At 38.6% G+C, this 13,791-nt stretch overlaps 4 protein-coding genes across 4 annotated transcripts; 3 read left to right on the forward strand and 1 right to left on the reverse strand.

Annotated features, from left to right (window-relative positions):
* Positions 1-616: 616 nt before the first annotated feature.
* Positions 617-3,031, reverse strand: KQ657_003397 (uncharacterized protein; the record flags this gene model as incomplete). Its single annotated transcript, XM_043194123.1, has 1 exon — positions 617-3,031. The coding sequence occupies one exon, from the start codon at positions 3,029-3,031 to the stop codon at positions 617-619; it is 2,415 nt and encodes an 804-aa protein (XP_043051175.1).
* A 1,950-nt stretch (positions 3,032-4,981) lies between these two features.
* KQ657_003398 (MFS transporter) lies at positions 4,982-6,649 on the forward strand (the record flags this gene model as incomplete). The annotated part of the gene is made up of 1 exon (XM_043194124.1): positions 4,982-6,649. One exon carries the CDS (start codon positions 4,982-4,984, stop codon positions 6,647-6,649), a length of 1,668 nt encoding a protein of 555 aa, XP_043051176.1.
* A 707-nt stretch (positions 6,650-7,356) lies between these two features.
* HYU1 (5-oxoprolinase) lies at positions 7,357-11,271 on the forward strand (the record flags this gene model as incomplete). Its single annotated transcript, XM_043194125.1, has 1 exon — positions 7,357-11,271. One exon carries the CDS (start codon positions 7,357-7,359, stop codon positions 11,269-11,271), a length of 3,915 nt encoding a protein of 1,304 aa, XP_043051177.1.
* A 1,703-nt stretch (positions 11,272-12,974) lies between these two features.
* Positions 12,975-13,694, forward strand: KQ657_003400 (uncharacterized protein; the record flags this gene model as incomplete). Its single annotated transcript, XM_043194126.1, has 1 exon — positions 12,975-13,694. One exon carries the CDS (start codon positions 12,975-12,977, stop codon positions 13,692-13,694), a length of 720 nt encoding a protein of 239 aa, XP_043051178.1.
* Positions 13,695-13,791: the final 97 nt, after the last annotated feature.

The following is a 13,791-nucleotide window of genomic DNA, read 5'->3' on the forward strand; positions in this document are numbered from 1 at the left end:
GGAAGCGATATAAGCAGATCATCAGAATAGTGTTGATGGTGATCCTTTTTGAAGTATATTTGACATGGGCCTATGAAGAGAAAAAGAGCCACCACTCATTGTTGATGAAATATTTGTTGGAGGAACGGCCACACTTCCAGTACGCGACATTTATCTTCAAACAAGTGTGTCAACAGTTTCTGTTCCATTTCATCATTCAGTTGGTGCTTCGTGGGGGTCTTGGGTGGGGGGCAGACGGCAACAAAAGCTTACCTAAGCAACACCAATTTGGTTATAATACATGTGTATTGCTTACGATAGTGCTTATCTCCAGTAGTATACGATTACTCCCCATCTTGATGTTAATCTGGCCCTATGATCAAACAAGTGTTTCGAATACCGTTATTACTTTTGTGGGATTGTTGAACACGGTAGACGCAATAAGAATATCTACTAGATCTTCTACTTCCAGAAAGCCCTATTCGTATATAACCATTGGGTTGATCATCTTGTTCGCTGTTAGTGTAAGCTTTGTTGTCAGCAAGTTGGCGATGATCTTATGTATCTCTATTTTTTCTCATAATCATCATCTTTCAATTGCAGACTTTGTCTCCGATGAAATGGCTGACTGGCTTACTCAATCGAGATACTTGTTGAGTATGCTCACTTGATGAGTCTCGTTATCCCACACAAGGATCTCGCTTTCGTCCGGTCCAGTAAACCCAATAACAGGTCCATCCAATGGTGCGACCAAACAGGGGTATTGATAGGTAGTGTTTCTTTCCCGCAGTTCATCAACTGTAACCGGTGCACTCATCTGCGGCTCAATGACCTCTTCATTGCTGATGGATCTAAGTGCAATGTAACTGACCAAAGGGATGTATTTCTGCTCATAATTGTGCCAAACCATGAATACTATCAATGGCAACGGTGCTATGAAACAAGCAGTTTTGTATGCAGAAAGAAGTACCAACACTCCAACCATAGTCAATTGGAAAATGCATAACCCTAAAATGATTCTTCTAAAGATTATAGACCATACTTTCCCCGTGGAATGAGGAGGATGAACACACGCATACATGAGCTGATACTTGTACACAAGATACCCCATGATGAAGTAAAGGAGTCCTGCTGTTAGGATCCGTGTAGACATGATGGAATAGGTGATGGTTATAATCAAAATCAAGATTGGTTGTGGTAGTTGTAACCCAAAATTGAACACTGGAGTTTCATAGAGATTAATATAATCTCTTGGAGTTTTGCAATAGAATAATTGTCTTACTTGAAATTGCATTAGGTTCCCTAATAATAACAACTTATAGGGGAACATTCCAAGACCTTGCAAAACAATCAAATCCACATAAAACAACGACAAGTCCTTTAACAGCTTAGCCAAATCATAGGCAATTTTCGTGGTGGTGGTATCTTCCAATGTACCGAAAACCGTAAACACCAAGAATAAGTTGACAAAGATATAAAAGAAGTTCTTGGAAACAGAAGCCAATTCTTCACCTCCATGTGAAGTAAACCCTTGTTTTGACGATATCCAAACGTAAAAGAAGGGTACTATGATGTTTAAAAGAGTGAACAAATAAGTTGGTAAAAGCCCGACCACGACATTGGCAGCCCATTTATGTGATTTAAGGAAATGACCTAATTGAGGCCATAACTTGGAAATGGTCTTCAAATTTAACATGCTAGCAATGTATCTGACCGGATAAATCATGACTACACTGATAAATCCAATGAAGGCAGTTACGGCAATTGACCGGTATCTCCGTTCCTTTCTGGTGAGACATAAATTCTCCCAAATGATATCATGAGGTGCTGGGGCCAAAGTAGTTATCAAATGGTCTACTTTGGGATCGAGAACCGTTTGTCCAAGCATCTGAGCTTGTGCCACTGTTGCCATAGTTATGAAAGCAGTTGAAGTTGGATTGTACGTTCTGGTTCTGGCTTTTAAGATTTCTTTGTCCACCACACTCAATTGATCTGAATAATAGTTTATAGCATCAACTGGGGGTCCAAATAAACCGAATAGTCCTTTATGTATTTTAGGACGATATTGATGGCCACCATCGTTTGGGCTCAGTTCCGCTGCTGTTGCTTCTGCCACTGTGGCCAACGACGCTGTGGTGGAAGCCGTATCGGAATTTGGATCGTCCCAAACATGACTTGAATCTTCCAAACGGATCAATTCATCAGTCGACATCATTGTTGATTCGGTCGAGATATTTCGTTGAAGCAAATCTTGAATATCTAGATCATTTTTATCAAAATACATGACCCAATAAGATTCTAACTTCTTTTTTATTTTCTCTCTTAATCTGTACAAGTTGTTGAGGTCGTTCCATTCTCTAACGATCACCACACTTTCAAGTTCACCAATGTTCAAATTATCGATATTCCGTTTAAGATTGATCTCGTCTCGAAGAACAGGAGGGATCCCCGTTAGCTTTACGGTTCTATCAGTGATAGAGTTTTGGTTTCCCAAATAATCTTGACGCACTCGTATTATATCTTGGGTGAAATTCATCAACCATTTAAGAATCACAAATGTGAATATGTATGTGAATCCAGTGTACAAGGCCAAGATCAAGGGATCATCGAAATTAGAATCATTATTGTTGTTATCATCATCGCCACCGTCTCCATCGAATCTACCGGTTAGTTTATATCTTAAGGGCGAGATAATGGTTACGGCAAACATCAAACACGTGAGTAGCATGTAGATTGCCATCTTGAAAAACCGTAGAAAGACATATGAGTCGAGACCCGAGTGTTGCAACACCTGGTCATCACGTATTCGAAGCACGCTGGTGATCCATCCTAATATGCTCTTCTGGTTCCCAATTGAGACGCTCTGGTTCTGATTGTTGTATAGTTTGGGATATGTCTTTCTGAGTATGGAGAAACACACAATAGCAAACAGCCCAAGAAGTAACGAGATGGCTATTTGGTATCTGGCCACTCGAGTGTTTGTTGGAGGTTTATATCCGCCAAAGGGAGACGTTGGAGAACTGTGGGGCAATTCCGTCGACGTAGCTGACATAGTGAGCGGAGTTACTTTCACGTCTAACACGGCCTTAACTTATTAGGACTGATTCACTAACCGTTATCAAAAACAAAATCGCGACTACAAAGTGGCCTTCTTTTTCTGGTACAGGGAGATCGAACCAGAATCAAGAAATGACGTGCTAACCTTTACTTCGTCATATGAAGCTTCGTGATATAGAAACTATATACCCGTAGACAAGATAGTGGCAGAGGCCGTACGAAACTGAGCGTATTATCAATGAGTGCGAATCATCATGATCATGTTTCAACGGGACACATGTTATGTTAGTTCAAGTGGACAATGAATCAAAGGATGATGGCTAAGTGTTATGCCAGGAGAGATTCTGTTGATGACAATGAACTGGGATATGAATACGGTTATAAATAACGAAAATTGCGAATGATCAACTTAAGCGAGTGAAGCCCATGAGAGAACATCATACAGAAATATTTTAGGTAAAGTTCCAGTTTTATGTTACTCCTTCTAGCATTTTATCGTAGGTATGATTGACCAATTATGTAGTACGTTCCTGTTTTATCTAATTTCAGATCGTAGTCCCTTTTAACTTTTTGTCTTCTATGAAATGCGGAAATGGCTTACAAGATTCTAATGCGTAGACCATTGTAAGTGTTTCACTACCTTAGGCTTGTCACATTAGATCGTGCCTTGACACCTACCCCAAAAAATGTGCTAATACCTGTAAAGGAAATCTTTGCTCTGTGAGCTCGTCCAAAGAGATGGTTTTTTGAGACTTATTGTATAAGTATGCGATTACAATCGGTTGAACCTTGTAGGAACGTTAAACCGAATGAGTTGTAACTGAGCTTAGCCAATGGAAACCTGTACATTAGTTATTGGAGTCTATGGGTTCATCGTTGTAGTATGAGGGATCGGGTATGCTAGTGTAAAAGGGATCAAATAGATCTTCACAAGCAACCCTAAGGTAGAATATCTAATGCGCACTAGCGATTATTTATAGAAATACAGCGATTAATGACTTCTAGTTATGAGAGATATGATTCTAAAATGAATTAATTCACAGTGTTCTTAGTAACGTTGCAGTTCTCATCCACTTGAAACGAGGAAACCTGTATCTTTGAATAGTTTGATTCGATAATAAATGTTTTAATTGTAAGCGCAATTAAACGTCACCTTTAAATAATAGCTGCACTGACCTTAATAGTAGTCCATGGAACTTAGAAAACGCTGAGGACCCCCGGAATTAGTTACATTTTCTCCGCGACTCTTATGTAAATGAATTTCGGGTATCACTTTCCAATTCGGTACTATTAACTCCGACTTTGTTACCTACAAAATAAGCCGTAAAGCTCTAGGTAATACGCCACTAAGTAATGGTTAAAGCCTCACATGCGAATACATGTATTCAGTAGTATGGATGTTTAAACGCAGATAACAGCCCAAATCTGCAAGTGATTGAGTGCAAGTGTTCTTTGACATTCTCCTTCGCCGTATTACGAATAGCCCTTTTTTGAAGTAGGCAATGATTAATAAGAAAATACATAAAACGGAGGCCAATTCGGCATTAAGTCCTAAAAAGGCAATATAAAAGATTACACATATTACATTGCGAAAGTGTATTTGTAATGAAGCCGCACCTTAGTTGCATACAAGAGATGGCGTAAGACAATACAATGTGAGTCAAAGCCTTCGGCTTACCAATGCATACGCGTTACAAAAAACATATACGGAGATGATGGCATCGCAAAAGACTACAAATGATAATTATATATATAGTCGTCAAGTCTTCCTTCCAATTCAGCTCAATCCAATTCTCTTCAATTCACTTCACTTAAGTTCAACATAGCCTATCTTAACCATACACTTCTTGACACAATCACTTAAGGCTAATACCACCACTAATACTTTTTAACATCGATTGCTGCAAGACTATTTTTTTTATTTTTTCAACAAGCATTATCAAGAATGTATAGATTTGTTAGAGATTCATTTTTCGGTAACTCTGTCTACCATATATCTGGCAGGAAGTTTTTTAGACAACCTGAGGAATTGGAGTCGTATGTAGTTGATGAAAAATACTTGGGTGCTGGTCCAGAAGCTAACCCTATAGCTACAGAAAGCTCCAAAGAAGGTGATGGTGAGGATCGTTATTCAGAGAAAAATGAAGACATAGAGAAGTCTCAAGATGATAGTTCCTCAGGTATAGAGAAGGAAGACCTCATTATAGTTGATTGGGATGGTGAAGATGATCCAGAAAACCCTCAGAATTGGCCAACATACCAAAAGGTTATCTTTGCATCTCTTGTTGGATTCTTAACATTCTCAGTATATGTTGCTTCTGCTATCTACACCCCAGGTCTTGAGGAGATTATGTCACAATTTAATGTTTCAGAAACGGTGGCTATCGTCCCATTAACTATGTTTGTTGTTGGTTACGGTATTGGACCAATGTTCTTATCTCCCATTACTGAGAATGCAGCTGTGGGTAGAAATTATGTTTACATTTTAACATTATTTATTTTCTTCATCTTACAAATACCAACTGCGTTATCTAAAAATATTGCCAGTTTGTCTGTTTTAAGACTTATATCCGGGTTTTTTGCTTCTCCTGCTTTGGCTACCGGCGGTGCTTCTATGGCTGATGTTATTCAATTCCCTTATCTTCCGGTTGGTTTATGTGCTTGGGCTTTGGGTGCTGTTTGTGGTCCATCATTTGGTCCATTGATTGGTGGTGTTTTAACCGTTAAGCATGATTGGAGATGGACCTTTTGGTTCATGGCAATGCTTTCTGGTTCTGCCTTGTTTATTTTGACCTTCTTTCTCCCTGAAAGTTATGGTAAAGCTTTGCTTTACAGAAAGGCGTTAAGATTGAGAAAGTTAACTGGTAACCCCAAAATTACTTCAGAAGGCGAATTGGAAATTAAATCAATGAATAGAAATCAACTTATTGGTGATATTTTATGGAGACCTTTTGAAATTACGTTAATTGAACCAGTGGTTATGTTGATTAACATTTACATTTCCCTTGTCTATTCTGTAATGTACTTGTGGTTTGAGGGTTTTCCAATTGTTTTCCAACAAACTTATGGTTTCCCATTGGTTACCCTTGGTGCATCATATATCTCTCTTGTCATCGGTATTCTCATTGGCGGTTTAATCTACATGGTTTATATCTATCAAAAATTCACTGTCAAAATCTTAAAGGGTGAAGGGTTTGTTCCTGAGGTTTTCATTCCCATGACCATCATTGGTTCGATCTTATTGCCTACAGGTATATTTATTTTTGGTTGGTCTGCTGCAAAGGACTTGCATTGGATTGGCCCAATGATTGGTGCAGGTATTTTTGGAGCTGGTGCATTGATTATTTTCCAGACTTTATTCAACTATTTGAGTTCTTCGTTTTACAGATATTTGGCTTCTACTTTTGCTTCCAATGCATTATTTAGAAGTGTCATTGCTGGCTGTTTCCCATTATTCGGTAGACCATTGTTTGATAACTTGAAGACCAATAGATTCCCTGTTGGGTGGGGTTCTAGTATTTTGGGTTTTATTTCCGTGGCCATGATTGCGATTCCTGTTTTCTTCTACATTTATGGTCCTCAATTGCGTGCCAGATCAAGATATGCCAATTGAGTTTAACTATTTATTGTGAGTTTTCTCTCCATACTTAACACAATCTAAAGAGTCATTACTTTGTGTGCAATCGGACATTGGTGACCACCAAAAGAACTTCATTGATAATCTGAAATTATTAGAACTTACTTATTTAGTAGAGTAATACATTATAGAATTATGGTTTTCGTATTTGTCTCGTATTCATATCTCGTATAAATTATGCTCATTACATACTACATCACTTACATACAGTCTAGGGTCTTGGTAACGTATATTTCAGATCTACCATGTAAAACCACCGTGCATGTCATTTTGCGAATATGAAAGTTAAAAGGACCAAGACTAAAGAAATGACTCATTCCTCACAATGTAATACGCTGCATTGAGCTATGGCGCATGAGAGGCAGGTATTGGAGCAGTGGAAGTACGATAGTGAATTAAACGCCGCTGAGAGTTGAATCGTGGACTGATGGTATATTTGGCAGAAAGCAAACGACACCCGCTATAGTTACCTACTTCCTAGTCATCACCAAACAACTCCGGACTATATACGTGGGTTTTCTGTCCAATAATTGTAGAAAGAAAATCAGTCCAAAGTACCATAAACACAGGGGCACATTACCCCATACTATCGGGTCACGCACTACTTTAGATAATAAGCACAAACTATAGTACTCCAGCAATACTATATTAAGTGCTGGGTTACGATCAACCACAGTTCAATCATGAGTAGAGGCATTCTGATTGCAATTGATAGAGGAGGAACCTTCTGTGATGTCATAGCTGAGATCCCTGGACAGGAAGATTACATCTTCAAGCTTTTATCTGTTGATCCACTCAACTATAAGGATGCTCCAAGAGAAGGAATTCGGAGGGTCCTTGAACGAGCACATGGCAGGTCAATTCCCAAGGAGGAGAAATTGAAATTAGATTCAATTGAAAGTATTCGTATGGGTACGACTGTTGCCACCAATGCGCTTTTGGAACGGAAGGGTTCACCAGTACTTTTGGTTACCACCAAGGGGTTTGGTGACGTTTTAAAAATTGGTAATCAAACCAGACCTCATATTTTTGATCTTACTGCCCGGAAATTGGGACATCTTTATGAGCAAGTTCTTGAAGTTGACGAGCGGATCACCCTTGAAGGGTTCTCGGAAGGAGGTGGTAGTAAGTTAGAACTTTGCAAAGAGAACGAGGATGACAATGTGGTTAAAGCTCAATCTGGAGATGTAATTAGAATAATTAGGAAGCCAGATTTGAATGATGTGAAGGCGAAGCTTCAACAGATTTGGGATCAAGACAAAATCAAAACAATTGCCTTATCCTTTTTGCATTCGTATATTTATCCTGATCATGAACTACAAGTAGCTAAAGTGGCACGGGAAATTGGGTTCCAGGTGTCTGTATCTTCAGAGTTACAACCTATGATTGGAATGGTCAGTAGAACATCTTCCACTGTGGCTGATGCTTATCTTTCTCCCATCATCAACGAATACATTAGGTCATTCAGTTCTGGGTTTGAAGGAGGAATCGAAGCCTTTGGTAATAAGCTTCTTTTCATGCAATCGAATGGTGGGTTATGTCCCTGGTACAAGTTCACGGGGTTAAAGGCAATCTTATCAGGACCAGCTGGTGGTATGGTTGGTTATGGTGAGACTTGTTATGACTTGGTATCTCAAAAGGCTACCATTGGATTTGATGCTGGTGGTACTTCAACAGATGTTTCAAGATATGCTGGGACTCTTGATCATATCTTTGAGACTGTTGTTAGCGAAGTCAGTTTACAAACTCCGCAATTGGACATATCCACTGTTGCCGCTGGTGGTGGGTCTATTCTTTTCTGGAGGAATGGGTTATTTGTAGTTGGACCTGATTCTGCTGGATCTGATCCTGGTCCTGCTTGTTATCGTAAGGGTGGTCCACTTACAGTTACTGATGCCAACCTTTTCCTTGGAAGACTTTGCCCTGAAGAGTTTCCTAATATCTTTGGACCTAATCATGATCAACCTCTTGATATTGACACCACTAAGCGTAAGTTTCAAGAATTAACAGATCAGATTAACAAAGACCAGAAAAATACTACCATCGAATTGACTCCTGAAGAAGTAGCAATGGGGTATCTTAAAGTAGCTGTTGAATCGATGGCTAGACCAATTAGAAACTTGACTGAGGCTAAAGGATTAAGTACTGGTGATAATAATTTGGCTTGTTTTGGAGGTTCAGGCTCTCAATTTGCAGTATCATTAGCATCTAATTTGGGTATTAATCATGTTTCTATTCATAAATATGCTTCTGTGCTCTCTGCTTATGGTATACTATTGGCTGACATTGTCATAGAAAAGCAAGCTCCAACATCGTTAGTGTATGCTAAAGAAAGTTTGGAAACAATTGAAGATAGAGTTAATCGACTTACTGAAGAAGCATTTGAAGAATACAAGAGTCAGAACCTTACGCAGTTTACTACTCGTGTTGAGGCTTTCTTGAATATGAGATATGTGGGATCAGATACCCATTTGTTGATTCCCTATACGTTGGGAGTTGAAAAGTTGGATAAAAAGTTCATTCAACGACATCAAAATGAGTTTGGGTTTGTTCTTGATAGATCAGTGTTAGTTGATGATATTCAGGTCTTACTTGTTGTTCAAAACAGTGAGGATACCAAGGAAAATCCATTTGAGGAGTTTAGATCATTGCAAGTAACAACAAGTGAAATTGTTGATCCATTATATGTTAAGAAGATTTACTTTGAAGGTAAGGACTGGATGGATGCCCGGGTTTATGATTTAGATAAATTAAACGAAGGAAATGTGATCCCAGGTCCTGCTATTATTATCAATTCAACTTTAACTATACTAGTGGAACCTCACTCTAACGCTAACATATTGAAAAATCATGTTCTAATTGAGGTAGAGAATGAAAAGAAGCCAGATTTGTCTGACAAGGTTGTCGATCCTATTCAATTGTCGGTGTTTGGTCATAGATTTATGTCTATTGCAGAACAAATGGGTAGAACATTACAACAAACGGCTATATCCACAAACATAAAAGAGAGATTAGATTTCTCTTGTGCTTTGTTTGATGGGAATGGAGATTTAGTAGCCAATGCTCCTCATGTTCCTATTCATTTGGGTGCTATGTCCTTTGCAGTTAAAGCTCAAAAGGAGATGTGGGAAGGGAAGTTAGAACAGGGGGATGTTTTGGTTACAAATCATCCAAGTGCTGGAGGTTCTCATTTACCGGATATCACTGTCATTACTCCTGTATTGGATGAGAAGAATATCCCTATATTCTGGGTGGCATCTAGAGGACATCATGCCGACATTGGCTCTATTGCTGCTGGGTCTATGCCACCAAACTCCAAAACCATTTATGATGAAGGTGCTGCTATAGTCACTTTCAAATTATGTTCCAATGGAGGGGTCTTTGACGAAGCTGGAATCACCAGATTGCTTTACGATGAACCTGCAAAGCATCCAGGTGGGAGTGGAACCAGAGCCTTAAGTGACAATATTTCTGATTTAAAGGCACAAGTTTCTGCTAACTACAAGGGTATTGGATTATTACAGAATTTAGTGGATTCGTTTGGACTCTCGGTCATTAATTTGTATATGAGTGCCATTCAATCCACTGCAGAAGTTGCCGTACGTAACCTTTTGAAGATCACATTTGAAAGATTTGAAGGGAAGAAGTTGAAAGCCATTGATTATTTGGATAATGGCTGTGCTATATCATTGGAAATAAATATTGATAAGAGGACTGGTGATGCAATATTTGATTTCACTGGCTCTGGTGATGAAATGTATGGGAATTTGAATGCACCAAGAGCCATTTTATATTCAGCGGTTCTTTATGTATTACGAGCATTGATTTCAATGGATATTCCCTTGAATAATGGATGTTTGCGTCCTATTAAGTTCAAGACAAGGCCCGGATCAGTTGTTGACCCTTCCACAGAAGCAGCAGTAGTAGGAGGGAATGTTGAAACCACCCAAAGAATTGTTGATGTTATGTTAAAGGCATTCGAAGCAGCAGCTGCTTCTCAAGGAACTTGTAACAACTTTACCTTTGGAATTACCGATAAAGCTAATGGTGTTTCATTTGGGTATTATGAGACTATCTGTGGTGGATCAGGTGCTGGACCCACTTGGGATGGACAATCTGTGGTTCAATGCCATACAACAAACACTAGAATTACCGATACTGAACTCTTTGAAAAGAGGTATCCAGTCATAGTACATGAATATTCCGTTAGAACTGGCTCTGGAGGTAAAGGTTATCATAGAGGAGGTGATGGAGTAATCAGAGACATTGAATTCAAGTACACGGGACTTGAAGTGTCTTGCTTGATGGAAAGAAGATCTATGGCACCATTTGGACTTTTAGGAGGTCAAGATGGGTTAAGAGGCAAGAATTATTGGTTAAGAAAGACAGAAGATGGTGGTGAATATAGAAGAATAGCTCTTGATGGCAAATGTACTGTTAAGGTGTCCAGTGGAGATCGAATAATCATTCAAACTCCTGGTGGTGGTGGATTTGGTAACACTGGGGGGACAAGTTCAAAGTATGATATAGTTGAGCCTCAACCCAGTATTTTAACCGGATCTGTTGGCAATAAGAATCTTATTGAAACCACCAACTAATAGCAGCGATCTACTTGTGAAGTACGTTAAACCTAATTTACATTCTATTCACAATAATTAAAGGAAAGATCAAAGAGCGGCGTTATAGAACTCCCTACAGTTATTATTTGTTATGGTTGATGATAACAAATGGTTATTCAGGTGCAATCTCGCACAATTCATATAAAAGTATTTTGGTGTCCTCAAACTTAAGGCTAATAGGGGTTAGTTAGGCTCCCTTCTGGTTTTGTGAGGATCTCATTTAAGACCTATCCACTCTCAGTCTGGCAAGTCCCTAATTACAGCGGTATTATATGGCTGGTAGATTGGATCTCAACTACGATGTATTTTCATTGTTTTTCTCCACTTTCCGTAAGTACTATATACATTATTTTACAGATTTACGTGCTTTTCCCAGCATATATAGTGGAAAGAAGGCATACGACATAACCTAAAGTCTTTTAAAATTGAATAGCACCAGCATATCCTGGATGAATAGCTTTAACAAATTTATTGGTCTCTCGATTCTTGAACAATATCCTTCGAGACTCTCGCATAGCATGACACTGCATCTAGTGAGATTTCGCAGCCACCAGCTTTCCTCTATCACAGCTATAATACTTATCTATAGCATGTCTTTCTTATTACTTAGTTTAAGCAATTACCATGATACTGTGAGAAGAATCCTATAATACCTTGGCCAATACTTAAACGTCAGCTGCAGCTCTTTTAGAAAGTGCCTCTGCAACAAGACATCTTGAGAAAGATTTCGCAGCCACATAAGCTATAGCAAATTCATCATATTTATTTATTCTGCCATACAATTAATGGATAATCAGTTATTTGATTGATTATTCCGTTTTAAGTAGCGCCTATAAACCCGTTGGTATCTTTTTTTATAACGCTCCAATCTATATAGATCTTTTCTAGTGCTTTAGATCACTATACCCAGATTCAAAGATATCTTCTAAAACAGATAAATATTATTTACAATGATGTCAAGTAAATCAATCATAATACGCTGTGCTGATATAAATCCGTTTACTCAATCTTTATTATAAGAAGAGGATGATAAATTATCAGCATCAACTCGTTTAGCTGAGTTGTAGTAAGATCAGCCGGTGATATTACTCAAACCTATATACACACTTGAATCGAAAAGCTTTCTTTTTTGTTGCACTATATAATACCAGCTACAAACTCAGACAGATTTTTGATTTATGATTTCAGTTTACTATAAAGTCAGAGTAGTGGTTCATATAATACTTGGATGGGGTAAAACAGCCAATTGTGGTTCATTTGGTTTTAAGTATTCAGACGATCAAACACGATGGAAGTAGAATATTTGATTGTAGATTACTTGATTGGTCCATTCGATATCAAGAGGTGAGAATTAAACATAAACGTAAATAGAGTACGCAGTGTAGTAGAGCACAGTCATGGAGTCCACTACAGTGCAGTTCAGACTATAGAGATGTTTGATTAGTTAGCTAGCAGTGGTAGAAGTATAACCCTCTTGCCATTTTATCTAAGCCGACCAACATTATCATCTGAATCTGTACACTATAGGAGCATGGCCTATGTCAACAGCTTATGTATTGTTTGGAAAAGATGAAGAGACAAAACACCATTCCTCATAAAGTTTTCGCGCAACGAAGGAAAGAAAAATATAAACAGACCCCTAACAAGTGCCTTAATCGTTGTCAAATGATAGGCAATATATGATGAGTAACCGATCGTCATCTTACAGATACGTCCAACTGTTCGTGGAGAAACAAATCAAGCATCTAAAGGAAGATGTTGTGTCGCTGGAGCAACTACAAGCGTTGGTGAACGAAGGGGTTATCACTGAGAAAGTCGCTATAAAGATCCAACGCAAACTAAATGAATATATACGACGAGAAGTAACCGCAAGGTATAGAGCACAGGAGAAGCATTTGGTGGTTGAACAAGTATGCAAATTAGAACATGAGCATGCCCTTTTGGCATCTACTCAACTCGCTGAGGCTGAGAACGCGTTGGGTCCACTTAGTTTACCTGATTTCGATCGGGTTGCAGTTGACGCCGATATCATTCAGGAATTTGCAAACATTGTGGATGAGCTACCGAAGCGAGAGTATTTGCAAACGGCATCGACGATTGAATATACAGATGTGCTTAATCGATATGAACAACTACGAGATGATTTGGTGGCATTGAGAGATCTGTGGCTGTATAAAACAGAAAAATTGGAATATCTAAGAAACCTTCGTCGAGCCATACGGGCTTCGTTGGACTATGGAGATGATTTAGGAGGCTCGGAAGGTGCTTCCAACTATTTATATGATAGCAATGAAGACATGAGTGATAATGAACCAGCGGAGGTTCGAACTAGGGAGGAAATTCAAAGTGAAATCCACCAGTTTGAATCATTAATACAATCAAAAATATATCAGAGGAAATAGTTACAATATTAGTATATTTCTAGTGTTGATTAAACTATTTGAAGACAAACTAATATACAGATAATTTTGTTTATATTATTCATAATATAGTTCAGCA

Source organism: Scheffersomyces spartinae (assembly GCF_019049425.1).
Source record: "Scheffersomyces spartinae strain ARV_011 chromosome Unknown scaffold_3, whole genome shotgun sequence".
NCBI lineage: Eukaryota > Fungi > Ascomycota > Pichiomycetes > Serinales > Debaryomycetaceae > Lizanozyma > Lizanozyma spartinae.